Source organism: Polyergus mexicanus, unplaced genomic scaffold (genome assembly GCF_030449975.1).
Source record: "Polyergus mexicanus isolate NDT 795.1 unplaced genomic scaffold, iyPolMexi1.0 SCAF_8, whole genome shotgun sequence".
Taxonomy (NCBI): domain Eukaryota; kingdom Metazoa; phylum Arthropoda; class Insecta; order Hymenoptera; family Formicidae; genus Polyergus; species Polyergus mexicanus.
In genome coordinates, this window is record NW_027223328.1 from 2,328,670 (window position 1) to 2,355,793 (window position 27,124).

The 27,124-nt window shown below is 30.5% G+C and overlaps 7 protein-coding genes across 13 annotated transcripts in view; 3 read left to right on the plus strand and 4 right to left on the minus strand.

Moving 5' to 3' along the window:
• Positions 1-337: 337 nt before the first annotated feature.
• Positions 338-4,454, minus strand: Rfc38 (replication factor C subunit RfC38). 2 transcript variants are annotated; one of them, XM_070300893.1, is made up of 6 exons: positions 4,139-4,450; positions 3,560-3,697; positions 3,211-3,373; positions 2,773-3,091; positions 2,545-2,653; positions 338-1,543 (listed from the first exon to the last, which is right to left on the minus strand). In XM_070300893.1, exons 1-6 carry the CDS (start codon positions 4,223-4,225, stop codon positions 1,481-1,483), a joined length of 879 nt encoding a protein of 292 aa, XP_070156994.1. In that variant the 5' UTR covers positions 4,226-4,450; the 3' UTR covers positions 338-1,480. The 2 variants fall into 2 exon arrangements, with proteins under 2 accessions (XP_070156994.1, XP_070156992.1); XM_070300891.1 differs by lacking the exon at positions 338-1,543 and having other exon boundaries at positions 2,261-2,653; positions 4,139-4,454.
• LOC138935917 (succinate dehydrogenase cytochrome b560 subunit, mitochondrial) lies at positions 419-1,917 on the plus strand. Its single transcript, XM_070300894.1, has 5 exons — positions 419-566; positions 653-709; positions 966-1,165; positions 1,358-1,500; positions 1,685-1,917. Exons 1-5 carry the CDS (start codon positions 547-549, stop codon positions 1,787-1,789), a joined length of 525 nt encoding a protein of 174 aa, XP_070156995.1. The 5' UTR covers positions 419-546; the 3' UTR covers positions 1,790-1,917.
• A 1,456-nt stretch (positions 4,455-5,910) lies between the features above and the next one.
• Rassf8 (ras association domain-containing protein 8) lies at positions 5,911-9,178 on the minus strand. Of its 2 annotated transcripts, XM_070300889.1 has the most exons (10): positions 8,820-9,178; positions 8,497-8,607; positions 8,027-8,335; positions 7,802-7,922; positions 7,450-7,670; positions 7,206-7,367; positions 6,957-7,073; positions 6,722-6,861; positions 6,273-6,580; positions 5,911-6,190 (listed from the first exon to the last, which is right to left on the minus strand). In XM_070300889.1, the coding sequence occupies exons 1-10, from the start codon at positions 8,889-8,891 to the stop codon at positions 6,090-6,092; spliced, it is 1,662 nt and encodes a 553-aa protein (XP_070156990.1). In that variant the 5' UTR covers positions 8,892-9,178; the 3' UTR covers positions 5,911-6,089. The 2 variants fall into 2 exon arrangements, with proteins under 2 accessions (XP_070156990.1, XP_070156991.1); XM_070300890.1 differs by lacking the exon at positions 8,497-8,607.
• A 545-nt stretch (positions 9,179-9,723) lies between these two features.
• Positions 9,724-11,251, minus strand: Rpl13 (ribosomal protein L13). The gene is made up of 4 exons (XM_070299957.1): positions 11,222-11,251; positions 10,615-10,775; positions 10,222-10,471; positions 9,724-10,037 (listed from the first exon to the last, which is right to left on the minus strand). Exons 2-4 carry the CDS (start codon positions 10,755-10,757, stop codon positions 9,771-9,773), a joined length of 660 nt encoding a protein of 219 aa, XP_070156058.1. The 5' UTR covers positions 10,758-10,775; positions 11,222-11,251; the 3' UTR covers positions 9,724-9,770.
• Positions 11,252-11,461: 210 nt separating this feature from the next.
• Leurs-m (Leucyl-tRNA synthetase, mitochondrial) lies at positions 11,462-15,183 on the plus strand. 3 transcript variants are annotated; one of them, XM_070299867.1, is made up of 8 exons: positions 11,462-11,662; positions 11,947-12,154; positions 12,316-12,709; positions 12,790-13,673; positions 13,756-14,109; positions 14,210-14,450; positions 14,534-14,771; positions 14,950-15,183. In XM_070299867.1, the coding sequence occupies exons 1-8, from the start codon at positions 11,474-11,476 to the stop codon at positions 15,178-15,180; spliced, it is 2,739 nt and encodes a 912-aa protein (XP_070155968.1). In that variant the 5' UTR covers positions 11,462-11,473; the 3' UTR covers positions 15,181-15,183. The 3 variants fall into 3 exon arrangements, with proteins under 3 accessions (XP_070155968.1, XP_070155971.1, XP_070155969.1); XM_070299870.1 differs by lacking the exon at positions 11,462-11,662 and having other exon boundaries at positions 12,103-12,154; positions 12,264-12,709; XM_070299868.1 differs by lacking the exon at positions 11,462-11,662 and having other exon boundaries at positions 12,124-12,154; positions 12,249-12,709.
• LOC138935376 (gamma-glutamylcyclotransferase) lies at positions 14,875-16,182 on the minus strand. The gene is made up of 4 exons (XM_070299871.1): positions 16,026-16,182; positions 15,494-15,792; positions 15,321-15,425; positions 14,875-15,107 (listed from the first exon to the last, which is right to left on the minus strand). Exons 1-4 carry the CDS (start codon positions 16,128-16,130, stop codon positions 15,086-15,088), a joined length of 531 nt encoding a protein of 176 aa, XP_070155972.1. The 5' UTR covers positions 16,131-16,182; the 3' UTR covers positions 14,875-15,085.
• A 297-nt stretch (positions 16,183-16,479) lies between these two features.
• The window catches only part of LOC138935373 (ubiquitin carboxyl-terminal hydrolase 48), a 51,419-nt gene continuing 40,774 nt past the window's right edge, over positions 16,480-27,124 (plus strand). Inside the window, exons 1-12 of one of the 3 annotated variants that reach the window (XM_070299866.1) lie at positions 16,480-16,619; positions 17,421-17,556; positions 17,668-17,871; positions 17,953-18,279; positions 18,459-18,695; positions 18,767-19,017; positions 19,111-19,667; positions 19,756-19,857; positions 19,943-20,346; positions 20,453-20,795; positions 20,885-21,069; positions 23,058-23,295. In XM_070299866.1, coding sequence (XP_070155967.1) covers positions 17,423-17,556; positions 17,668-17,871; positions 17,953-18,279; positions 18,459-18,695; positions 18,767-19,017; positions 19,111-19,667; positions 19,756-19,857; positions 19,943-20,346; positions 20,453-20,795; positions 20,885-21,069; positions 23,058-23,070 — 2,757 coding nt within the window. In that variant the 5' untranslated portion in view covers positions 16,480-16,619; positions 17,421-17,422 and the 3' untranslated portion in view covers positions 23,071-23,295. Of the gene's footprint in view, positions 16,620-17,420; positions 17,557-17,667; positions 17,872-17,952; positions 18,360-18,458; positions 18,696-18,766; positions 19,018-19,110; positions 19,668-19,755; positions 19,858-19,942; positions 20,347-20,452; positions 20,796-20,884; positions 21,070-23,057; positions 23,296-27,124 lie in introns of those variants that run through there. The other 2 variants (XM_070299864.1, XM_070299865.1) reach the window with 2 other exon arrangements.

Sequence of the window (27,124 nt, forward strand, 5' to 3'; positions counted from 1 at the left end):
CAGTGGCGTCATCTATTACATGTTAAAATATCACCTAATGAAATGTCGATAAAAACGCCAACACTGTATTATCATAAATTGAAATAAAATTAATACCGCGTAACATTATATAAATTATTTTTGAGTTAGCCTTTATTACAGACTTCTATTAAGCTTGTGTTAACAATAAATAATAGATATAAAAAAAGGTACAAATATTATTTCCTAAAGATCTTGATATAAATAAGATTTATAGAAGATATATAATAGAAAGAGAGAGAGATTTTATTATCTAAAAATATGAAATTATTGCTAATATATTTTTATCAATTTATAAACTTAATAAATTTTGCAACTATTTAACTTGAATTTAGTCAACAATATTTTACTATAAGATTGTTTATACATCACCTACAATTTTTGATGACACATGTTTGAGGATACATCGTTGACTGCCGTGCTAAAGATCCTACATCCGTAATCCGTATGTTGTAATACTAAAATATTTCTGATCTAACATATTTGTGACACTTATCATCAGTCGAAAGTCGAAAGCGCAGCATAAAAATGGCACTGGCCTATACGAGGTATGCTATAAAATTTGATTGTCTTAGAAAATTATTAGTTTATTAATTATTTGGTGTAAACAAAAATGATTTTCTGCTCTTTCTAGACTTCTTTGCCGGCGTAATGTCGATTTTCGATATTTTCGGAGCTTATATACGTGCAGGTAAAATTTTGCAAAATACATAACCTTATTTTTACATAACTGTCACATACTGAGAATGAAAGATTTTTATCATTATTATGTTATGTCAATTTTTCTTTTTTTGTCTCTCTCTCTCTCTTTCACATCCACGAAAATAATTACAATTACGAGTTGTGTATATTAACTATATAGCACTGCTAATATACATAACTTCAATAAGAAGTCTTACATTTAGAAATTTTTTCATAAATTACAATTTAAAAATATTACATTTCAGTCCTCTGAGTGTTGCAGTTCCGAATCCTTCACATACAACAGGCACAGGTTGTGAATCTTATGATGAGAAGAATATGCGTCTAAAAAGACCAATGTCACCACACTTGACAATCTATGAAGTTCAATTGACATCATTGCTTTCATTAACGCATAGAACTACTGGCATTATACTAGCTAGTTATGCAATGTTTCTTGGTTTAGGTAAAATATATGAACATACTTAACATACATTTTTCTTTAGTTTAAATTATCAAACTGCAAATAAACATTAAAGTACAAGTTATGAATATTTCTGCTCCAAAATAGATTTATTAATTTTCTTATTTCTCCTTAGAAAACAAACTAATATATGTAATACAAACAATATCTAAATTGACTACTTTTATATTCCAGGCACATTATTTATACCTGGTGGTATTCCTTGCTTCATAGAAACAGTGGATAATTTATGTTTACCCTTACCTGTACTGTTTGCCGGCAAAACTTTACTTGCTCTGCCTGCTACTTACCATACATTCAATGGAATACGTCATTTGGTATGAGATTATTATATATTTGTAAATGAATAAGATGTAAACTCTATAACTCTATAAATTAATATAGTTAATTCATAATTTATCATTGTCCACCAAAAGAAATTGAAGCTATAATTTCATAAATATTGTTTCGCAATTTTAATTGTAAGCTAATTATATCACGTATATTTTTATAAATTTACAGGCTTGGGATTTTGGAGTATTTCTAACAATTAAGGAAGTATATAGCACTGGATATGTAGTATCTGCATTAACAGTTATTTCTGCACTTGTGCTTGCAGCAATGTAAGTGTCATTCTTTACATTAGAAATAATTTTTCTTTAAAATTAACTGTATTAGAGCAGACTACACATTAAATCTATATTGTCTGTATTACTGAATTATATATTATCTACGTAATAAAATAAATTATTGAAACTAATATGTATTTCATATATAAAAAATTTAGCTTTTTTTAATATTCTATACCAATTTAGAACTGAATAAGTATTACAGTTATAGTCTCAAAATGTTTATATTTGTAAATAAAATTATATACATGCTAGCTCTGAAATAAACACAGAAATGATTCCAAAGAAAAAAAAAGAACATGTGAATATTTTTAGAATGATTATAAAATTAGAAATAAGGATCAAGATTCTTTGTATTTAAAATATAGAAATTGTTATAAATCTATATCATTTTTACTTCAGATTGAGATTTACAATATTCAAATAATTAGCAAAAAATATTATTAAAGTTTGTTACCATTTTATTGAAGGTATAAAATATATTAAAAAAGTAAAATAGAAATTTCATATAAAGCTTTCCAAAGATGATTCAATATATCTTTTGTAAATCATCATATACCGTGCAGCAAATGCTTCTAAATGAAAAATCGGTTTTGAACCACGTATCATTCTATGTTGATATTCTGATGCAATACCGATAATTTCTCTTTTTAAATGATCGTCACAATTTTTTATACATTCTTGCAGTAATCCTCTGAATATCAGATCGCACGGTATAGCACGCGTTAATAGCTCGTAAAATCTATTGCGTACCTCTTGAAGTACTTTAGGAGTTTGCTCAGAGACCATCATACTAGCTGTATTTCGTATATATACTTGATAATCTGGTTCTGTTATTTTTTGATCAGCGGTAAATGGACATCTGGAAACAAAACAATTTTCAGATGAGAAAGATAATAAAAAAATATATTGATAATTTAAAACTCGGCACAAAATTTTTACATGTATCTTTACATATGTTTACACGGATGATGTACTCACTGTTCAACTTTGCAAGCCTCGAGCATTAATATTGCCCGTCTAAGACTTCTATCACTAGCTTCAATCACTCGATTGGCAAGTTCATCAGGCAAATTAAGTCCTTCACGTTTACAAATCGAGTGTAAAATATTTTTGATTTCGGAGGCAGTTGGAGCGGGAACTCTGATTCGCACGCATCGTGATCGAATCGCAGGTAAAACTCGTGATGTTGAGTTTGCACAAAGAATCAATCTGCACGTACTGATATATTTTTCCATTGTTCTACGAAGTGCATGCTGCGCATCTCTTGTAAGTTGATCCACATTTGATAAAAATACCACTATTTATAATAATATATAATTTTAATCTTCGTATAATAAAATTTTTATTTTTATTATATAATTATGACACTTGTAATATATCACAATAAAAAAATGTTTTAATGTTATTTGTTCAAACCTTTGAACTCCTTCTGGCCTATATCTATGTGATGTGTTTGTGCAGTCGCTTTTATTAATTCCATAACAACAATTCTGTCATGTATTCCTACATTACTCGGATCTACTTCTGTATGGTAATTGCTACTTATAGTCAATATTTCTAACTTCTTTTTAGATGCAGTCTACAAAAATATCATGTATAATATTATTTGGTATGGTATTATTAATTTATATTCTTTTATGTATTTTAAAATATATTCATAACTCTAAAAATATATTTTAACTCTAAAAATATACTAGCAGTAAAAGTCTAAGCTTTAAAGTCCAGTTAGCTTTGTATTAAGATAAGAAAATAAAATGTGTCAAACCTCAAATTGCATGTTTTCTATTTTTAATCTCTCAACTGCACTCCCATAAAGTTCTCTTAAAATACATAATATTCGAGTTTTCTTTCCTGCACCAGGAGGTCCATGCACTAATAAATGTGGGAAGTCTCGTTTTTGTACCTATGTTTCAAATAGAAATAGTAATTTAAACACTGTGTATTCCAGCCAATTTGATATAATCATGTAACACAATTTTATACTCTTAAAATTTCTTAAAAAGAATTGTGACTATCAAAAATTTTATTTTAAAAATAATCTTTACAAAATTAGAATTTTTTAATCGAATTTTTTTCTCTATAATCTGTATTATAATTTATAATAGTTTATATTATAATAGTTATCAAAATATAAATCTAAAAGCTAATCTAATTTTATATGTACATTTGTTTTAACTCAATACTTTAACGACTCATTATGCTCCTAAAGAATTATATCAAAAATTATCTCATTTCGAAAAAAAGTTCGTATTGTATCTTTATGGAAAGCGCGCTTTTAAAGCTGATTAACCTCATTCTTGAGAGATGTATCAAAGTATATCGCGGATCTCAATATTATAATTACCATATTTTTTAAGTCCTCCGCTTGTTCGAGATGATAATCTAGCTTTGCAAGTGTCGTTGGACGATACTTGTCAACCCATAAACTCATTTTTTCGTAATTTGAATACCTATTATGTATTACCCCAAATATCGAAATCTTACTCCAAAACTATGGCTGTGGTCGGGAAGATGCTAGAAATTCTTCGAAGCGTTTGATTGACCAATCAGGACAAAAAGAGTAAAGATTTCTTTATTCTGATTGGCTAATGCAATGCTTCGAAGCATCTCTAGCGTCTTCTTGACCGCAGCCTATATTACCGGTACCGGGCCTGCCGCTCTCCTCTCTGTGGTAGTACATAAACAAAAATATTATATATACGATAGCACATGAATAATGGCATTTAAAAAAACAATTTTATTTTCTGTAGTCTACTAACGCTTAAATACAGAGCTAATATTTGTAATATACTATTTAACTTTGTCTCTGCTATTCTGTAATATGCTAGATTTTGACATAACCAAATAAACTTTAAATAACGTGGAAAAAGTGGAATTGGCGGAAATGTTACCCACATGTCCGATTATTATAATACTTAATTAATAAATCCGATGATTCCAGGAATATTGAGAAGCATTGCATTACTGTCGATTTACAAGTCCAAAGCTATATTTTTCTTAATTTAATATTGTATAACATGTCATTTATTTTTTTTTCAATGTCATATTTTTTTTAGACATTTGTCAAATATGCTTAACTAATATAAATATTACATAAATCGTTCATGTAATCATTCATGTTTAAGATATTATAATTATTTATAATATATTGATATATTTAAAATGCAAATTGTACATTTTATCTTTCATGATAAAACTACAATAAATGTGTCCTTAATAAAAATATCGTAAACATACACTTACTTGAGATTTATGTATAAAATATTATATACTTGTGACATATGTCACTGACGCTACAATAAAACTATAAAACTGCAAAATCACCGAGCTTTTCATGTAAATTTATTTTTGAAATTATATATACATATATATTCGTATTTTGTTTCATGTGCCAATGCCACAAAAATTTTTATCTTAAGTTTTAAAGATCTGAGTTAAACAATATTCTTTTTTTAAATGTAAAACAATCTTTTTCTCAGCTATGACATAACCAAATAAAGTTCAAAAATTCTCAAAAATTCAATTTGAAAATATCCTGATTTTGAAATTTTGCTGTTTTATTATAACATCGACAATATATAAAATTATTAAAAATGTCTCATGGAATAATTAACTATTGAACATAGATCGACGCGTCATTATTAAATATATTGCTGTTTAATATAATTAATCTTATAGTACAAAACCATAATTAAATCTATTATGGCAAAATATTTAATATTATAGAGATTTTTAAATAGTTATTTGTTTAACAAATATAATTGTGATATAATATATTTCGTAATTTTAATATATCTTGTAATTTCAATATTTGAAATATTAGTTCCCTACATACATAAATTGGAATTATTGTTTAAACATTTAGAAAATTTTCTTTATCATTAAAAGACAAAATTTGTTAAATGCATATAATATTCGAAATAAAAATTTCTTTTCTCTAATAATTTATCAAGCAAATATATATGATGACATGTAGAATATATTGTGTTCTCAAAAATATATAAGTGGTTTATGTAACTATTTGATTAACAATCTCACAAATATCTTGTGAATAATTGAGACAATATACATATATTATGGTACAAGTACAAAAGAAGAACTCATTAATGACACATATAATAATACATATATAATCATAATATTAATTATTCTTACTGCAATAAATGCATGAAAATATAAAAACATTACTTTAAGTACTTACTGAAACAATATTAATATAGAAATATTTTGATATATATATTCTTTGATATACGTCTCACATAAGACAACATTGTCAGGTATACTATTTTTTTTATTTACACCCACACACCGTGTGGGTTTTTACTTGTGGGCACTGCGGTTTCCAATTGTCTTGGTGATCCTATCATTTTACGAGTACTTCCAGGCTTATGGGAACCTAACAATTAAATAATTGTATTTATTAGACATTACATGACATTTTTTTTTAATATATGTGCAAAATATATGTAGATAAATACCTTCCAATAAAGGTTTGACTTGTTCATCTGAACATGCAACAGCTAAACTTTGCAAATTCGCTTCTTTCATGTCAGCTACCAATTTCTCTACTTGCATTTTTTTTTCAACAATGGCTGCCTCCAAGTTAACTACTTCTATTTTTAAAGAATCTGCATGTTGTGAGGCTAACTCAGTTGCACGTTTAGCCTGTTCTACTTCATTTTGTAAATGTTCTACTTCACTAATTATTTTCCGTTCCATAATTTGCCGCTCATCTGTTTCACGATTTATATTATGTTGCTCCATTGCAAGTTCTTCCATAACTAGCCTATAATTGTATGGTTCTCATTTCAAATTTTATATCACAATATCAATAAAATATTTTTGCATTAGTATTAGAATACATTGATAACATATTTATATAGATAACAATTTTTATAATTCTATCAAATAAGTAACTTGCATTTACCTAATTTTATTTTTACATTGAAGCAATTCTGTTTCGCAATTGGCAAGTTTTGATCTAAGCAATGTTATTTCCGATTTCAGCGTTTTTTCTTGCTGTCTAACTATTTCGCTTTCTTCTTCTACATGAGTTAGTTCTTTAAGCTAATTAAAACAAACATGAATTAATAAATCATAACTAATATTAATATCATAATGTATGATAATTAGACGCGCAAAGAAAGTAATAATTATTATACCTGTTCTTCGATAATACGACCAGTAGATTCAATGCGATTCATTTCTTGGGAAATATAATCCATTTGATGCATTTGTTCCCTGTTCTTTGTTTCCCAATATAATATTTCTGCATCAAACTAAAATGAATGAGTAATTTATTTCTCATCTATTTAAATAAATTAATCGAATCAAGCATGAAAGTAAATAATTATTATTGACAAAAAAAAAGAATTTGATTATATTAATTATAAGAAGATATAATATTTTACCTTTGTGAGATCAGCTTGTTGAGCGTTAATAGTATCTCGCTGTTTATTGACTAGTCTTAACAGTTCAACATATCGTTGAGTATAAGCAACAGTTGCTATATTTTGTGCTGTCGCAGGGAGTGGATTAACAGATTGTGTGGGTACTTTTGTATCTTGGAATTCCTACAAAAATTATATATTACAAATCTGTAATGCAATCTTATATATATTACTCCATCAAATATAATCATAGTAAAGACAAAACCTGAATGAGATTTCTTTTTAATTTTATGGAATTACTAGAAGATGGTTGATCGTCTTTGTGCACATGAGAACTTCCACCATGCACAAATTGCGATCTTCCAGGACTGTTTAAGTTCGGCGGTGGTGGATCGCGATAAGGTGGTAAAGTTCGTAATGGCGGCGAAGCTGGACCTGGAGGCTCTCTATAAGGTGGAACTTCACGTACCTTTTTTTGTGTTGTAACTAAAAAAAGGATAGTAACATTACAATCATAAATAATAATATGGATATTAATTTTAATAATATAATTTTTATAAGAAAAAGATTCAAATAAAATAAATATAAACAACAAACTACAGTAGAATAATACTCACTTTCAGTATTAGTTCCTCGTGTAGGTGATTGAGGTTTTTGTATATTTTTTCGAATATTCAAATCCTTGCTTTTTAAATGTGGTGTAGGTTGAACTACAGCCACATTATTTTCCATTTGAATCTAAAATTTGTGTAATATATATATTCGCATACTTGTATAGGTGATTTATATATATATGTCTTTTATTTTTTTATTTAAATGTATTCATTTAAATATATATTTACCTCTGTATTGCCTTCTGTAATATCTCCATGAAACCCACTAAATGTGAGTGATTTTCTAGTATCTCGGTTCCTTTCCAATCCTCCTTGCATATCATCAAAATCTGAACTTTGTGTAGTTAATATATTTTTGGTATCATCTTGCATAGTAGTAGTGCCTGTTCCATGTTCAGGTAACGAAATTGGTAATCCGTTTGCACGTGATGCATATGTTAATCGAGATGGTAATGCACTCGTTTTATTATTTTCTGATGTGGAACGTCTCAAAATTAGTTGAACTTCCGAGGAATATTCACCCCATTTCATCAAAATCTATACAAATACATGATACATGTCAATTTTATTATTCTCTCTCTTTACATATATAATTATATTAATATAATCTTTACATATCAAAGTTTCCATTTAATTAATTGAATTATGAAATATAAGTTCATGATACATGTATATGTGATATATGAAATATGTCTGACCTTAAGAGGATTTTCATAAGGAGCCAACAAACGTTCATTAGTTCGCCAACGCTCTACCAAAGTGAATCTACCTGTTTGAGCTGTAGCATGAGCAAGCGCATACACCACATCCTACAATTAAAATATCAGTAGCAGCTTGTAGAAATAAGCACGAATGTTTTTAAGAAGTAGAATGAAGCAAACATGATTCTTAAAAAATAATAAATATGTTGTGAAAATTATACATATGGTTGTAATATGTCAAGTTATTTTATGATAACACATAGCTGATATAAAATATGTATGTAAACCAATATCCTAACAATATTATTCATAATACATACTTGACAAGTAGTACTTTCAGTAACACCGCATACAATACGTTGTATTCCCTCCACCCACACTTTCAGCTCCATCACGTTAGCAAAACGGAAGTTGAAGCTTAATTCTTTGCATCGCAAAATCAGTACTCACAGAGAAATATAAAAAGCTGTCTTTATTTCTGTACACTGCTATTCTAACCTCGCATATTTCGATAAAATTTAATGTCGAACGAAGCCAATTAGTTTATTTCGATATACGACCGTTACCATCAAAGGTAGAACGAATGCGACAAATTTAACATCCGCTTTTCGCTAAGAAGATTAAATTTCTCTCTGGCTTGCTTGTAATATGTAATTATTGAAATGACAGATGCGCTACTATGGCGACATAACATACTATTGCATGTGTGCGTGTGTATATGTACATACTGGTACATACTACATACATCCAAATCCAATGCAGTAATAACATACACATAAAACTGTTTTTTTGAAAAAATTTGTAAAATACTTTTTTCAATTAAATTATTTTTTTTTATACTTCTCTTGAAATTACATTACTTATATTTGACGAAAATATAAAAAGCTATAATTGTTTTATCATTTTTATTAAAATAATCATTAAAATACTTTAAATAAAGATTATACAGAAAGCTTTCCAATAAGAAAACATAGATAGACACAATCGGCCATCAAATCACGCAATTGGCTATCAAATATAGATTTGTGAAATCTCGAAAATTTTTATATTTGATAATCAATCATACGGTATTGTATTTGTGTATTTCTCTGGAAAAATCTCATAGTTAGAATATTCTCCTTTTCTTTTTCATAAACATCAACTATGAAAAAGTTATCACTTGCTACATTTTATAGGTTAAAACAAATTATTGCAGTTTTCAATATGAAAGAAAATAATACAATATTATTATCCGTTATAGGAAAGTTTTATTCTTATACAGAAAAAAAATTTTATTTCTTGGCTTTCTTGTCCTTAGCAACTTTTGTCACTTCATCAGGATTTTCTGAAGCATCCTTAACACGCTTTGCACGAATGCCAACTAATCGTGCATCTGCTCTTGCCTTACGAAGAGTCACATATGCTGAGAATTTAGTTTCTTCCTCAGTAATAGGACGAGCCTTTGCCTTAGCAGGTGCTTGATGACGTATCGGCATAGGATCTCCCTTGATTTGGACTGCTAATTTCCTCTCCTCTTCAGTTGCATCACCCTTCTTAGGCTACAATTAAAGAAAAAGAAAATAAATATATAATTTGTACATATAAAAATATAATTTATATACATAAAGCAAATAAAATTATGTAAATGTGTATTTTCTTAAATATTGAAATAATATACTAGTTACTATTAAAAAACTTTTTTATTAACATTAACAAAGTAAATTATCATAGAAAATTCCATACCTTCTTTTCATTTGTCGGGAAGAGAATCAATTTAGATTTATACTCTTTTAAACGTTGAGCATTTGTTTGTAAAGACTCGATAGATTTATTGCGACGACGGGGATCAACTGCAATGCCAACTGTTTTGGCAAATCTCCTGTTTAGACCACTAGCTTTCAATTCAGCCAATGTGAAACCTTTACCAGCACGAACTTTAGTGTGGTAACGGAATGTTGGGCAATGTACAACAGGTCTCAAAAGATTTACAGGCCTAAAAAATAATTAATGATATTTAATTCTAAAAAATTATAAAATTTTAATTATATATGTATAATTACAAAGAATAATATCACATACAGATCTAGAAATAATTTAATTATAAATGTAGAAAAAATATGTCTTTTATATACATACCTGGGTGCGAGAGCTCGTGCTTTCTTGACACGTTTTTGCTTACGACGAATTTTTCTCGCTGGCTGGTTAAACCAAGTCCTTACATATCGTTGCCAATCCTTGTGGAAATGGCCATTTGGAATCATATTATTTCCCTTACCCATAATGGATGTTTATAGTATCTGTAATAATATATATAACAAAAATAATTAATATTAAACTCCATATAGAATTGTACAATTTCGTTACAACATAAGAGGTTAGTATTTGCAGTATGTTATAATAATTTACAATAATTACGACGTGTATATATAAACAACAAATATTTGTTGAGAATATTTGATATTGATAGGCTCATTAAGTTTTTCATGATGACAAAAAATGGAAATAGAATATGTTACAAAATAAGAAATAAATGTTAACAGAACTCGATCTAGATTCTAACCTCTCTAATGTAAACTAAACACAAATTAAAAAAATAATTATGTTCTTATATAAATTACATATATAAGGCAAAAATTATTAGAAACGTAAAAAGTTATATGTTTTTATTGTTACACACTTCACGTAAAATATAGGATGTTGATACTTTATATTGATCTAAAATTCTATGACATGATTCACTCACCGACTTATCGACGCGAAAACGGAAAAGGAGTTTGGGGAAATCCGGAAGCGACACTTTTGGAAACTACACTTTCTTTTACATGGAAATGATATTTTTCGACACATTTCTCTTCAATAATAATTAAATTATTAATAATATTCAAGCGTATTTAATGTTACAAAACAACAGAATACATATAATTTATAATAATTTATAAACAGTAGTTTATCTAGAGCTGTATAAGAAAAATGGCAGCGCACATGGTATAATAATATGTACATTTTTGAATATGATATAATAAGTGTATTATTTCGTATCACTTTGTTTATACGGAAAGAATCATATTCTATAATAGTGCAAGATATGTCGCGTTCCCTGAAAATAATGTCTCGATATGAGATACGAAGATTTTGCAGTAATAATCTTCATCGGCGAACGTCTCCTGCAGTGGATATATTATCGGTATAAATCTATTTATATATTTATTGTTTATTTTGTACAAAGTGTTTAAATATCAAATTTACAAATACACGTCGATAATAATTATGCCATAGTTTTGGCTTTATTTTGTTTGCGTATTCGCAAATCTAGTACAATACACTCATATATAGCTGCATTCCATGCAAAATATACTCGAATATTACATATATATATATAAAATAGAAATTAAAATGTATTAGTAAAATGTTGTATATCCATCTTTGAAGATTGCTACATTATTTATCCAACAATTTACTAATTTTTAGCATGTAGAATGTACATTGCCGGTGAAGCAAAAAATAGAAGATTATTGGAGAAATGAAGTTAATTCTTACAAATACATTGCTAATGATGACATAAAAGAAAAATTTTATGTTCTTTCTATGTTTCCATACCCATCCGGTGCTTTACATATGGGTCACGTTAGAGTTTATACAATAAGTGATGTTTTAGCTCGGTTTTATAGACTCAAAGGTAGGTAGAGCTTTTGTACAAGAAATATATTTTATTATGTGAAATTTACATCTCACATTAGAGAAAGATAAATTTTTGGAATATATTTTATAAGACATAATTTTTTCAGATGTTAAATTACAAGTATCAACTAAAATAATTAAATTAATAAATCTTATCAGGTAAAAATGTGATTCATCCTATGGGTTGGGATGCCTTTGGATTACCAGCAGAAAATGCTGCTATTGAAAGAAAAATTGATCCTGCTGTATGGACAAGTGAAAATATAAAGACAATGCATAACCAATTGAGAAAGCTGAATTACTTTTTTGATTGGGAGAGAGAATTTGCAACTTGTGATGCTGATTACTATAAATGGACACAGGAGTTGTTTCTGAAATTATTTGATAAAGGTTTGGCCTATCAAAAGAAAGCTTATGTTAATTGGGATCCTATTGATCAGACTGTATTAGCTGAAGAACAAGTAGACCTGAATCAGCGATCTTGGAGATCTGGTGCAATCGTGGAAAAAAAATTGTTAAATCAATGGTTTATTAAAACGACAGCTTTTGCAAAGTAAGTTTAAAAGCCAAACTTTTTATTATATGTGATGTTTTTTTAAAATCAATTTGATTTTACTTGACTATGTATTACAGATCATTGAGGGAGGGTTTAGATGATCCAAGCTTGAAAGAATGGAAAGATATCATAAAGTTACAGAAGCATTGGATAGGTGATTGCAACGGCATTAATATCGATTTTAAACTGATATCCGAAATTCCAGACTTTCCAGAAACAATAAATTTATGGACCGATATGCCAGAATTTATAGAGTATGCAAAATTTGTTGCTATATCTCCTGAAAGTATATTACATTGTGAAGAACATACATATGATATAGACATTGGGATAAAAGGTTTAAATGCAAAAATAATAAATCCATTTTCTGGTGAAGAGTTGCCAATTTTTATCACCGATAAAGTGGTTTACCCACCATGGAGAGATACCCGCTTGGGTATACCTTCGGCGTCAATGGACGATTTAAATTTTTCGGAGTTAGTTGGAATACCATTTACGCGGCATTCGATACGTAACTATGAACAGCAACAGCAAAAGATATGCGAAATATTCCAGAAAGCTAGGGAATGGAGAATAGGCGGATATCCAGTAAGCTCGAGATTACAAGATTGGTTAATCTCTAGACAAAGATATTGGGGTACACCTATACCTATTATTCATTGTACGAATTGTGGTGTTCAACCAGTACCTCGCGATCACCTTCCTGTGACATTACCAAAGATAATACACTCATCGTCGAATAAAGGATTTTCCATTCATGATGCAAAAGATTGGTTGCAAACAGAATGTCCCAAGTGTGGAGGAGAGGCGACTAGGGAAGCCGATACTATGGACACATTTGTAGACAGCAGTTGGTACTTTTTAAGATTTATAGATCCCAAAAATACAAAGGAGATGTTTGCGATAGAAAAAGTTAAGGAAGCTTTTCCTGTGGATCTTTATATAGGTGGAAAAGAACATGGTACAATAGTAATAGTTCTCTTAAACGTTAAACTTGAACACATTTATATTCCAACTTAATATCTATAAATTTTATGTTTCAGCTGTACTTCACTTATATTATGCCAGGTTTATGAGCCACTTCTTGCATTCGGAAGGTCTTATACCATGCCGAGAACCATTTAGACAGCTTCTTGTGCAAGGGGTAATAATGGGTAAAACATATAAAACTAAAAATACTGGCAAATATGTGGCAGAGGATGAAATAATTAAGAAAGGAGACCAATATAAAACAAAGTCTGGAGAACTTGTCTTTATGAACTGGGAAAAGATGTCAAAATCAAAACACAATGGAGTTGAACCTTTTAGCTTATTATACAAATATGGAATAGATACAACCAGATTATTAATATTGGCTGATGTTGCACCAACATCTACTAGGAATTGGTCGGAAGATAGTAAATATCTTAAAAATCAACTATATCAGCAATTTCATAGGATAATATATGACAATTAATATATTAGAAGATTAATATATTTATTCATATAATATTGCAGCTATTCCTGGTATAAAAAATTGGCAAAATCGCATTTGGAATAGTGTTAAACAATTTAAAAGTGAACGTGACAATATGTCTTTGGAACAACTTCAAAGTAAACCTACTAATCCTAAATATGTTGAACACGATGCATATATGTTTGACAGTCGAAATTATTTTCTTAAAAATGTCACATATAACATAGTAAAATCACAACAGCTTAGTATAGCAATATCTAGAATGCAAGGTCTTACAAACAGGTAAATATCCAGTAATTCTCTTTCTCTGTGTAATTTTAATATTTTAATGTACACTGAATAAAATTTTGTATCTATACTTACAGTTTGCGAAAAGTTAATGTAGAGTGTTTGAGAAAAAGTCGCGAATATGAACGAGCGTTAGCTGTTCAAATTATAATGCTTGCCCCGTTTGCTCCACATTTTGCCTCTGAACTATGGGCTACTTTTTGTTCTGTGAAACATCATCTTATAGATAATAACGAAGTAAGTTTGGACAAAGATGTGTTTGAACAAAAATGGCCAGACATTGATATGGATTATAAACTTGTACTGAATGTTTATGTAAGTATATATATATATATATCCTTATATTTATATATTCTAGATTGAAAACATTAATATACGTAAAATGAGAATATTCGTAAAACTTTGCGCATAGAGTTGCTTGTAATAAATTTTTGTTTGTTTTAAATTTTATTTTTAAAATTTGATATATATTTACATCATAATATATTTTTAGATGAACAAAAGACAATTTTTAAAGTTGAAATTTCCTCGACATATATTGGACAAAATGACAGCAGAAACGGCATTAGAAGACGTGATTCTTCATCCACATTATAAAAAGATTTCTGATGATAAAAATATTGTAGATATCAATCTTCAATCAGAGAAAGGCTGCGATGCATCATTGTATATAACCATGGAAGAACAGAAAAAAGATATTAGGAATACTGTTACTACAGACTGAAGATAAACCACATAATACGTTTTTTCTTAATATATATAAAATATTAATAAAAAATTGTATTATAAAAATTAAAAATATTTATTATATAAAATATTTGTTTTAACTAAAAATATTTATGACAATTTTTTGCTTGGCTATACCTGATATCATATTCTCCTATGTATCCGTTATGTGGTATAGTTTTTAAAAATCCTATATAATCATCCGGAAGATTATTTTCTTGAGCCCCTTTTAATATCGTATCTCTATATAATCAAGATAAAAATTTTAATAAGTATTAAAGATATAAATTTTTTAAATTATAAATACATACAGATATAATGGTGAAGGTCTCCTATCTATTGAAAGATCTGCTAGCTTTATATATTCCTTTGGATTATTACACTGTTGGTATACTCTAGAGTTTAAAGTTGTACCATTCAAAGTTTCAACATTCACCGACATTACATGATATATATTATCCTGAACACCTTCTTGACAATCTAATGTAGATAAGTTACACTTATCTAATTCCCAGACCACACCCCATACAATTGAATTTTCTGTTTCTACAATTGTTGCTGATGCACCATGCCATCGTTTAGAATATCTTTGAAAATCTAACCTGAAATTCTAATAAAAACTAATATGTAAACAGATATATATAAAACCTACAAATACTATATATATATATAGAGAGAGAGAGAGAGAGCCTGCATTGAAAAAAATAATTAGTGTTTTTTATTATTAAATCTGCCAATGATTTTTCATAGTCATATATCATATATAAAAATCAACATATACACATAAACTCAGAAATATAAAACACATGGAAGGACTATATCTTTCTTTTTTTCTAATTATACCTTTATATAACCAATGTCTTTCATTACTGCAGTTGGATTGTTTAAGTGTATTCTTTTAGCAAGTAAATTACTTCCATAAGCAAAATATAAAAACGTAGAAGACATTTTACAAAAATATTTGTTCAATTTGTAAATTTTTGGTGCACAAAGTAGTTCACATTACCTAGAATCTAATCGTATACAATTATACTACTTTGTCATTTGAAATGAATCGTGACAACATATATTGTACTATATATATATTATATATATATATACACGTATATAAAATGTATATCTGCAGGTGATAAGATATCTTATATATACAATGATTGCTAAAAATAAAACTTTGTGACTAAAGATAAGTATTTAAAGCAACTTCTTAATTTTCCTTGCACATCTTTCATTGTATATTGATATTCTCTGATTTCTATTATGATGATCTATCACATCGCAATTTCAGAAATTGATTTGACGCGCGCTTTGATACGAGCTGATTGCATATGGCGACGAATGATCGAAGAAGTGTATGTCTGTTTTTGTGAAGCTTTTCGTTGTTTCATCCAGTTTCATCATTTTGTGCGGATCATACATCTCGACGAATCCGAAGCAGCGGTATGTGTTATCATGAATTGAGCGATTTTGATGATTTGCAAAATGATGCTGTTAAGATAACGGCAATCTCTTTCTATAACCTTGTAAAATTGTAAAGAAAAGTGCTGCGAGCAGATATATGCACTCGCTGTTTCATATGTCAGTTTATAATCGTTTATTACTTAGCTTTTCTCCGGATACACTTGCGCATTTGATAATACGTTTCTCTCGCATTATCGGAAAAATATCATTCTCCAAATTTCTTTTGTCTTTTTACTCTTGTTTCCCCTTGGATAAAGAAATGTTTGTTGTGGCGCGAAAAATTACGAGATTATTTAGATACGTAATCACATCATTCCATCTTTCAATTATTTTCTAACTCTAACTGAATATTTTGAAAAGTGCATGCGGAAACAACGTGTTTCTAAATTAAAATTCTTTTAGAATTTTTATATATTTTGTTCTAATAATAAAAATCCTAATAATTATATGATGATTTATTCAATCATAAACATATCTAGAATTGATATCTCATGCTATATGCTAATATATATGTACAATTTTGTATAAAATTTATTTCAGTAATATATTCATTGAATTAACATTTTTAATGGAAGGATATGATTATTCTATCATATTATTGCATAGATAAATGTCTATATATAAAAAAAAGCATGTGAAAAGAATATCAATGATGAATGTGATTGATAATCATCATATATTTACTATATTTTCACAATTAAATACAATATGATTATCTGATGATTATATGATATGATTATATGACTATATAATATTAAACTTATATATTTTATGTTGCAGATATGCCACCAACAAAAAAGACCGATCTAGACAAGTTAGCATGGGCATGGACAGAATGTATTAGTCCAGAACAGATTGAAAAAATACACTTAGAAACTGCATATAGAATTGGATTAAAAAATTGTAAAAATTGCAAGTAAGTCAAGAATGATTCTTTATGTGTGAAAACGATGTATTAATTGTATTATAATACTAGTATTATCATAAATATATATTCTAATTAGAGCACGTTATGTTGCTGTTTCAGACGTAATTGTGCCAATAATCCCCAATGTCTAACAGGTTTAGGAGAAGAAAAATATATGAAATCACAACCAGCCGAGATAGTGTCTTTAGAAAGTTCTCTGTCTGAGCTACGTGATCCAACCCAATATGTTGGTTTAAAAAATCTTGGTGCTACTTGCTATGTCAATAGTTTAATCCAAATGTGGTTTCATAACGAAGATATGAGGTATGTAATGTATATTATATAAAACTGAAATTTTGTGTATATGTGTGTGTGTGTCTTAATAAATTTAATTGTAATACACAGGAGAATAATATACAAATGGGATATTACGGAAGATCCAGAGGAGCAGGAGACATTGTACCAGACTAAGAAGACAGGACTACCTTATCATCCAGTTACTGCAGTTGGCCAATTGCAATATATTTTTGCAATGATGCAATTCGGAAATCGGAGTCTCCTTGATCCAATGAATCTCGCTGTCGCATTATCCCTGGATACCAGAACACAGCAGGATGCTCAGGAATTCTCCAAGCTGCTACTGTGCCATATTGAAGGAAAGCTACAGCAAAACTCAGAACTGAAGCGGATGCTGCAGAGGCTGACCCAGGGAAAATACAGCTATATCAATTGGTGGGTTTTCTGAAGTGGAAAACAAATGAGAATTGTCCTAAACGATGATGATGCCGATGAATCTTGACGATGAAAACATGGTAGGACACGTTGTTCGCTACGGTGACTGGCGCGACCAACTGATTTGGCAGAGAGAAATGACTTCTTAGTAGATAATTAGAATTTTGTGTTTGATGCAGTTGTTCAACGTGCGGCACCGAGTATCCAACATCCACTACGTTCTACGAATTGGATTTACAACTGGCGGCAACTTTGAAGGAGGCGATAGACAAGTATTTATCAGAAGAACAGCTGACGGGTGCGAATCAATATCATTGCGTCACTTGCAACGACAAAAAGGATGCCAGACGATTCATACGATTGGAGTCTCTCCCAGAAACTTTAAACATCCAACTAATGCGTTTCGTTTTTCATAGGTAAGTTTTGGACTTTACGACAAATAACAATCTTTATTTGTTAAATATAGTAGCATAATTTTCTATGACAGAGATTCTGGTCAAAAAAAGAAGTTAAATTCATACATTCAGTTTCCCGAAGATCTCGATATGTCGGAGTATGTTAGGTGCCAACCTCAAACTCATTTATACAATCTTGTTGCGGTATTGAGCCATAAAGGTCCATCTGCTCATTCTGGACATTACATTGCAAATATATGTAATTCAAGTGGCGAATGGTACCAGTTTAGTGATGATAAAGTAGAAAAAATGCAGAATAAACGGATTGAGGATGGCGTAAATGGTAATTAAATATTATGCGATTTAAAAGAAATCAATAAGTTCTGATATCATGAAAAGATAGAGAAGTCAGATATTTTTTTTTTTTTTTGTATAGATAATGTGAAACCAATGAAACGTGGACGCGTTCCGAAAGGATTTCTCTCATCCAATACAGCTTATATGTTGGTTTATAAAAAGTCAACTACAGATTGCCAAATAAATGCTATGAAGAAAATAAAATTGAAGAAACCTGATGTCGAGTCAAATGTCTCTGATGAATCTGTTTACTTAGAAAGACTTACAGTTAAAGATAAACCAGATATTTTGGATGAAACAAAACAGAAAGACAACATTGAAAATGTACCGTTATTTCAAGAAGAAAGTTCTGAAAACATATTAAATTTAGAGTCAGAGAATAAAATGGAAATGCATAAGACTGTGGTATCTCAAAAGACTGATATGCTTACTATGGATAAAATTGGAACTATAGAAACTGTTGTTAATGCGAATGGATATAAAGACAAACCTAATTCTGCCTCGCAACAAATAGAGAATAAGGTTGAATGCTTAAAACTTTTGCCTGTGGCAAAAGTTATTAAACTTGATTATAAACGATTGAATGGTGCTGCACACAGAGCTATGAGTTGTGGAGAACGAGATTTTTACGAAGAAGTAACTTTCTTAAAAATAAATTTTTTAGATATGTGCTTTAATATATTGTAATATTTTTGATTAAATAAATACATTTTCATGTCTACAGATGGAATTTGAGAATTGGCATGTAAGTAATACAATGCGTGAACTTGTCAGGCAAGAAAATGTTAAACATGAATTGAGTTTGTTAGCAGCGCAACAAGAAAAGGTAAAGAAATATGATAATATAAAAATAGTTTAGGATTAGTAGATTATTTTATACTCATTATTACATTATTTGTTTTCTTTTTCAGCAAAAAGAAATTGAAGATCAAAATTCCAAACGGCAACTCGTGATAGATATATACAATATAATTCAATCAACAACATTTTGGGATGAATATTTTTGGATACCAACTGATTGGTTGTCGAAATGGTTGAATGGACATTCCATTACAGATAGTGTTCCTCCGATCGATAATTCTATTCTAATGTGCTCGCACTATCGACTTGATCCACTGAAAGTTGGTCGTGCGAAATGCATACCAGCAGAAGTTGCCCAAATACTTTATGATAAATATCGAGGAGGGCCACGATTAGATCAAACATCTTTATGCGAAATTTGCGTAAAAAGACGATGTAAATTATTGCGTTTTAAATTAGCACTGGAACGAGATTATAAAGAAGTCAGTGAGCTAATTCGCACATTTAAAGAACCGTAAGTATTAATTGAATATTCTTTACAGTTTATCATAGTAAAAAAAGATAATGATAATAACATTAATATTCATAATAACTATATCATAATATTTCTATTGTTTTAGTTCTGAAACGAGCTATATAATTGGTACTGATTCATTACGATCATGGCGAAGATTAGCTATGGAAACATTTCAAGAAGATATAGATGATTGTCAGGATGTTCCACAGGAGGAGAATAAAAATATAGATAAAGATGGCAATGATTGCCCGAAAGAAGTTGAAGAAAACGAAGAAAGTGAAATTATTATAAACTTCAATGAAGATTTACTCTGTGAACATAATTCTCTTAAAACGGCAGACTCAAGTAGGAAAGTGATACCTCAAGAGGCCTGGTCGATTCTTCGAAAATATTTTCCAGATTCGAAAGAATATTCTATTGGATCGTCATCCTGTTCAATCTGTGAAGTTTGTAAAATTTTATTTTTGTGAAACAAACTATTATATATAAAATAATTATCTTAAATATATCTGAATTATGCTTGTTGATGTTTCAGGAGAAAATGGAAAACGCACAAAAAGCAAAAAAGGATGACAAGATAAAGGCGAAGCAGCAAAAAGACGAACTCAGCGACTTTTATTACGGAAGGAATAGAAATGAAATTTTGAAATGCAGCGATCCAAACAAGTTATTCTACATCGTAGAGAAAGGCTTTTTGGATAGTTGGCGTTCCTTCATTCGGTGAGTACCTAAACTATATAATTTATATTGACATAATGAAAACCATATAATAAGAAGGTACGTAATTGCATTTTTCGGACAAAATTATGCAATAGTTTTGCCTATAGTTGACTGCATCGCAGAAAAGTTTATAGCTTAAAAAAAAATGTACTTATGTCACATACACAATATAATTTTGGATTCAGACAATTCTACTTTCAAATAAAAAGATTTTGGTTATATAAAGTCTTACTAAAAATTTACAATATAATACTTTTTCTCTCATTGACATCTTTTTTATTGAATGTTAATAATTTTTACAGTAAATTATGTTAGTAATTTTCACAGTATATTATGTTAATAATTTTCATAGTAAATTATGTTAGTAATTTTCACAGTAAATTGTCCTTGTCGGTAATTAACTATATATGATTCTCTATGTGCATTCGTGTGGTGCCATTAAGATGGCGCTAGTTGTCTCAAAAATCTCGTACATTAACGGCACAATTTTAATTTTCTCTCATTTCCCGCCATTCCCCGCTAAAGAAAAGACGTTGATACATCGCAACAATTATCTCGATACATTTAGAGTAGCATCAATGAATAAAATATACGGTAAGATATATTATTTAATAAAATTTGGATGCTCGAAAGAAAGATGTTAATCATAAATAATACAGATCGTCATTAAAGTCATTAAAAATACAGTTAACGAAGGGATTAATCTTTTGCGCACTCGAAAGACACCTTAATGGCGTTATTGAAAAAGCGTTCTTCGAATGCAAAGATAAATTTATTATTTCTGAATTTAATATTAATATGATTATAAAATATCCAAATGTTTCAAATTGCAGTTTAATTTGTTATACAATTATTTACTTTTAATTAAATATCAATCTTTGGGCATAAAATTAGTATTAGATTTTTGCTCTATCTATCTATATGATTGCGAGAAACGAAAGCAAATTTTCGTTCTTGAACTCGTCAACCTCGATGGTCAAAACTGGTTGTCGTAAATGCGAAAAGGGAGGGTAAACGGGAGGATAGATATCCGGGATGTATTAACGAGCTTTTCCTAATTATGAGAAAAAACTGGACCGCGCGATTAAGCTGGGCGGTGGGTTCTCTCCTCTTGCTCGTATGGGTGCGGAGGAAGACCTGTACGGGGAAACTAATTGAAACCGCTTAACGACCCGCCGGCAAATGATACATCGACCCCGACGAAGGGCCACCGGTGTCTTAATATCGTTTCGCCTTCTTCCACGGTCAAGACCGTAAATGCAATTTGGACTCTCGCTCGATCTTCTTCGAGTTTCTACTTTTCTGGTATCTATTCCTCCCCCTCCCCCTTCCCCCTAATCTACACACTTCGTGTCGAAAAACATGTTGGGGGAAGAGAGAAACACATATCCAAAGTATGTATATATATATATATGTTCAGAAAGAATGAATTTCAGTTTTTTTTTTCTTTCTATCCGTTGTTAAACAAATCCGTATGTTAATTAAATGCCGACAAATTTAATATATTAAACCATCACATATATCTCATATATACATGGTAATATATAAACTTTAAAATTTCTTATTTTATTTTGCGCGAACTTTTGCAGATTTTTTAGCTTTATGATTAAATCGATTATCGATTTAATCATAAAGCTAATATATAAGTTGAACGCCAGAATAATTTCATCTTGAACTAAAATTTGTTTTGGCAATAGATGTTATACGAATCTTCCTGTTATATATACATATATATATATATATATTTTTTTTTTTTAAATTATGAAACGAGATTTTTAAAAATTAGGCATCACATTTTATATCCTTTTTTTAATAAAAAAAATGTTTTGTCTATTTATATGTAATATTAGTAGATTTAGTAACGAATTTGTGTTTAAACACGATCTCATGAATACGAGTGAGATCTTTCTGACAATGAAAAAAGATCTTTTAATATCCAGGACGCCATTATCTGTGAACGCTCCCATATTATATATTCTCTTGTGCAGCACGACACGCTAGCTGGACACTTCGGATTGACAGATTCAAATTCGCCAGGGCTTAAATCTCGTGGATTCAGCGGTGTGTGAGCTAAACTGGGATCAACCCTTCTCGCGGATTACACGTTTGTCGTGTCATACGCGATTTTGGTGTACATATGTAGGGGTATGAAAATTTCGAAATAAGTGCTCGAATTCCCATATTAAACAAGCAATTATAAACAAGAAGGATGTACGCCTTTCTATGGGATTTATATATATATAATGTTATATTTTCACATAATGCGTATTATTACTTTCTAACAGAATGTCTTTAAAATAGCAGATAATAATGAAATTCTCATTGATTGCATTTATAGTTTGAAAGACACGCAGAAAAAACAATAATTTGCTACTTTGTCGCATTCCTTGAGATTGCTAGTATCCACGATCCATTATCGAGAATTTGCTATTAACCGAGGGAGAGAAAATGTGAAAAATATTTTTCCGGACCGTTGGCATTGTCTTCGACCGACTCCTTTGTGACGTCGGTGATTAATTTTTCAGCAGGTCGGGCATGCCGCCGTTTTTTGCGCCACCATTGCCAGTAATCGTTCTTTGTATTTTTCGAACAAAACCCCCATAGTTCGTTGCTTCCATCACACATAGTTATATTATACAGTACGTGCGTGTTGTGCAGTGTTTTTTGCGAAGTACTCGGAATGCAAAATTACTCTTTATTACCATATCTCTTTTATTAAATTAAATTTTCTATATTCATATTATGTTTTAAAGAGAAATCAGCTGTTTGCGTTTATCGTTTCATTGCGCGTTATCAGTTTAAGCAGCTTCTCAGCTTCAATACATAGAAAGAAGCCATTTTTCAAAAAACGATTATTTTGTTATTTAAATATAATGATTTTTTTTATGGTGATTTTATTAAGTAAGTAATTGGCATATAATAATATATGATTTTATTTTAAAAGAGCTTACATCTGAATTATGCTATGTATGATGTGTAAATCGAAATATTGTGTTCTTATCTTTCAGAAGCATAGGAGCAATTAGCTTACTTTATCTTTCTCAATAAACAATGGCTTGCTATTATCTCTTTATCGATAATTAGTTAAGTCTTGCTATAATCGAGCGCAATGGAAGCGATCGCACCCTTAGGAAAACAAATGGTGTTGAGGATTGCAATCTGTTTAACTAGCTTCAAACAAAGTCCCCCGCCAATCCGTCAACGTCGCTCGAATGGATTTTCGAAAGGATTAGGATTTGCATAAACGATCATTCAACTTCCGCTCGACGCCACTCGTCCTTTCTTTTGGCATGGATATTCCCCGACATTGGTGTTTTAAAAATTTATGCTTGGGCAAGCTATTATATAGAAATGTTGAGTATATAAAATATACTCTGTTTTGTATATATATACAGGGTGTATCTGAAATGATCCACTAAACTTTAGCAACATATTCTAGAGGTCAAAATAAGACTTTTTTTTCTATGAACATGGATCCGCAAATGAACCTTCCTCCGAGCTAGAGGTCCCTAAAGTTTGGGGAAAAATTAAAAAAATTGGCTGTATTTCAGAAAAAAAAATAGTAAAAGGTTGAAATTTGGTATAGCTCAGTAAATTATGAAGTAAAGTAAGCCACTAAAATGAAAAAATAAAAACATTAATTCATACATTCTCGAATTTTAGCTCGGAGGGGGATTCATTTGCGGATCCATATTCATAAGAAAAAAAAGTCTTATTTTAACCTCTAGAATACGCTCCTAAAGTTTAGTGCATCATTTCAGATACATCCTGTATATATAATATGTTTCATTATTTCTTTCTTTTTGATACATTTGAACATGAAATTAATTACAAATCAATATAAGTATATATAGAGATATTTAATTTTTTGTAAAGTTTATTAATAATTTTATCTCTTTATAATAATAGTATTTAAAATTAAAATTATTATATAATAATTATCAATGTTCACAAATCTCTTTCAAGTGATATTCAATTTATATCGGATGATTAATGATAAATTTTTTCACCTGTAAAATTTTATCCGAGAAAAGTAGATTTATTTTTCATTCTTTGGATAAACATTGCACTACGAGTGCAATGTTTACTTTATCGTACCTTAACGCAAACTTCTTCATAATGTCGGCGCCCATCAGGCGTACGCGCTTTAAGCTGACTTCCGCACTTCGGTAAATAATTATTAATGATCATACTCGAGGAAAATGTGACCGCGATCTTGTTGACACCGCATTGTAACAGCGCGAACAATGGTGCCGTAGTTCTCGGAAGCGTGCGCCGCGAGGCTGACGTAGAAAGGAGGAGGAAGAGATCGGGGAGAAGGGCAGAGGCCATAATTAATAACTGGGAATTGATTAAGGTGCCAGATAAGTCCATGGAGCCGCGGTAGCTTGTGTCTCTCGTCTCTCCTTGTCTTTCTCGCAGCTTCGGGCACCCTTCGGGCTGTCTCTCGCTGCGACGCGCGTTATGATATGATTAATAAATTTCAAGATAACGCCATCGTCCCCGTAGAGTCCCTAACATCGTCGTCGTCCCTCCGCGAAGGACCGATTTGCGGTCCCACTTACGGTCTCATAAATGACTAATTATTCTCGCCGTCCTCCGTCCAGGTCACCCGGTGGCCATTTACGTTGGCTATTCGACGTTCTAGAACGCAAATCTTATTCGCGCATAAATCTACCCAAAGAGTTTATTTTCTTCCGAGGTGTTATATGCCGCCTTTCTCGCATTCTCGTTCGTCGCTTTCGTGCTATAACAATCACAGCTAATTCGCTATTACGGAAAAGCGTGTCTGTCGTTTCGATAACTTGATGCAGCTCGATTTCCCTGTCTTCTCCAGCGAGGGGTGAAACGCCGAGGAAATTCCTACTATTTTGCGTACATTTGGCAGAAGGGTGCCCGTTGCTTCGAGACGAATGCAGCGAGAGAGAGAGAGAGAGAGAGAGAGAGAGAGCACAGCACGAGCGTGTGAGTGGGATGGGTGCTCGCGGAAGGAAAACTATAAATCATTCGACGAAACGAGCCACGTTAGAAAAAGAGGGGTGAGTCTTAGTATTGGAGGAGGGTGGCTCGTAGCATCGTCGTGCATCGACTCGCGAAATCCAACTACCCTTAAATAAATTGATTCATTGCAGGAGACCTCCGTGTTGCCACCATAAACTCGAATCGTCCTCGAGTTTCCCTTTCCTGTCCGATGATATTTCGCTAATTTTCGAGAAATAAAGTCTATCATCGACGCAAGATCCCTTGAAGTTGATCGTACTGGGAAATTGATCGATTGCCACTTTATCCGTCTTTGATTTCTATCATAAATTATCGTCCCGAAAAAAAAAATACAAGATTCAAATATATGTATATATTGAAATCAATGATATGCGAATGTGCTATCGATTTATATTTACGCAAATTACACGATTTAACGGTTAACGGCCGTTTAATTTATATTATTCTATATTATTTCCGTCGATAATTGGATTCGTACGCATATAAATGTACGTTCGGCGCGTGGAAAGAATTCTTTCGGAATCAGGATGTATCCTCCCTCTCTCTCTTTCTTTCCACCTCTATTCCTCATTCTCTCGGGGGTGGCCAGTGTCTCGGGGGCGGTCATATATCATCCACCCTTGAGGGTGGCCGCGGGGGTAGAAGCAAAAAATCTTACCGAGCAAAAACTATCATCAGTGCTTGGTAAAGCGAGCTGAACGTTTCGCCCGCTTCTCTTTCTCTTTCTCTCTCTCTCTCTTTTCCTTCCTTCCTTCTTTCCTCGCCATATTCTCTTTATCTAAGATCTACGTGTCGCTATTCTACGTTTAATTCTTTCTAGTTTTCTATAAAGATGGTTAACAACGGACTTATATATGAAGTGTTCGAATTGACGCGTTTTTGTCAGTTGGATACACTTTTATGTTCTTAAATGTTTATTTTACATATATTTTTATCAATATATATTTCAAATTGTAATACTCGATAGTTAATGTACAGTATGTTTTACGAGTCTTTCGTAAAACTTGAGAAGTTATTTTCTGATTTGAGATCACTCGTATTATCTTTTCAAAAG

Excerpts from the sequence above, each read along its gene's own strand:
- Leurs-m (XM_070299867.1), top strand. The coding sequence starts at position 11,474 with ATGTACATTTTTGAATATGATATAATAAGTGTATTATTTCGTATCACT. Across the intron at positions 11,663-11,946 it reads CTGCAGTGGATATATTATCG|CATGTAGAATGTACATTGCC; the intron begins GTATAAATCTAT and ends ACTAATTTTTAG. Across the intron at positions 14,772-14,949 it reads AACTTGTACTGAATGTTTAT|ATGAACAAAAGACAATTTTT; the intron begins GTAAGTATATAT and ends ATATATTTTTAG.
- LOC138935376 (XM_070299871.1), bottom strand. The coding sequence starts at position 16,130 with ATGTCTTCTACGTTTTTATATTTTGCTTATGGAAGTAATTTACTTGCT. Across the intron at positions 15,426-15,493 it reads AGACCTTCACCATTATATCT|AGATACGATATTAAAAGGGG; the intron begins GTATGTATTTAT and ends TTGATTATATAG. Across the intron at positions 15,108-15,320 it reads ATAGGAGAATATGATATCAG|CCTTTCTCTGATTGAAGATT; the intron begins GTATAGCCAAGC and ends GATGCATCGCAG.
- Rpl13 (XM_070299957.1), bottom strand. The coding sequence starts at position 10,757 with ATGGGTAAGGGAAATAATATGATTCCAAATGGCCATTTCCACAAGGAT. Across the intron at positions 10,472-10,614 it reads GCACGAGCTCTCGCACCCAG|GCCTGTAAATCTTTTGAGAC; the intron begins GTATGTATATAA and ends ATTATTTTTTAG. Across the intron at positions 10,038-10,221 it reads TCCCGACAAATGAAAAGAAG|CCTAAGAAGGGTGATGCAAC; the intron begins GTATGGAATTTT and ends CTTTAATTGTAG.
- LOC138935917 (XM_070300894.1), top strand. The coding sequence starts at position 547 with ATGGCACTGGCCTATACGAG. Across the intron at positions 567-652 it reads ATGGCACTGGCCTATACGAG|ACTTCTTTGCCGGCGTAATG; the intron begins GTATGCTATAAA and ends TGCTCTTTCTAG. Across the intron at positions 1,501-1,684 it reads TCAATGGAATACGTCATTTG|GCTTGGGATTTTGGAGTATT; the intron begins GTATGAGATTAT and ends ATAAATTTACAG.
- Rfc38 (XM_070300891.1), bottom strand. The coding sequence starts at position 4,225 with ATGAGTTTATGGGTTGACAAGTATCGTCCAACGACACTTGCAAAGCTA. Across the intron at positions 3,698-4,138 it reads CGGAGGACTTAAAAAATATG|GTACAAAAACGAGACTTCCC; the intron begins GTAATTATAATA and ends TTTGAAACATAG. Across the intron at positions 3,374-3,559 it reads TAGAAAACATGCAATTTGAG|ACTGCATCTAAAAAGAAGTT; the intron begins GTTTGACACATT and ends ATATTTTTGTAG.
- Rassf8 (XM_070300889.1), bottom strand. The coding sequence starts at position 8,891 with ATGGAGCTGAAAGTGTGGGTGGAGGGAATACAACGTATTGTATGCGGT. Across the intron at positions 7,923-8,026 it reads TTACAGAAGGCAATACAGAG|ATTCAAATGGAAAATAATGT; the intron begins GTAAATATATAT and ends CACAAATTTTAG. Across the intron at positions 7,671-7,801 it reads ACGAGGAACTAATACTGAAA|TTACAACACAAAAAAAGGTA; the intron begins GTGAGTATTATT and ends TCCTTTTTTTAG.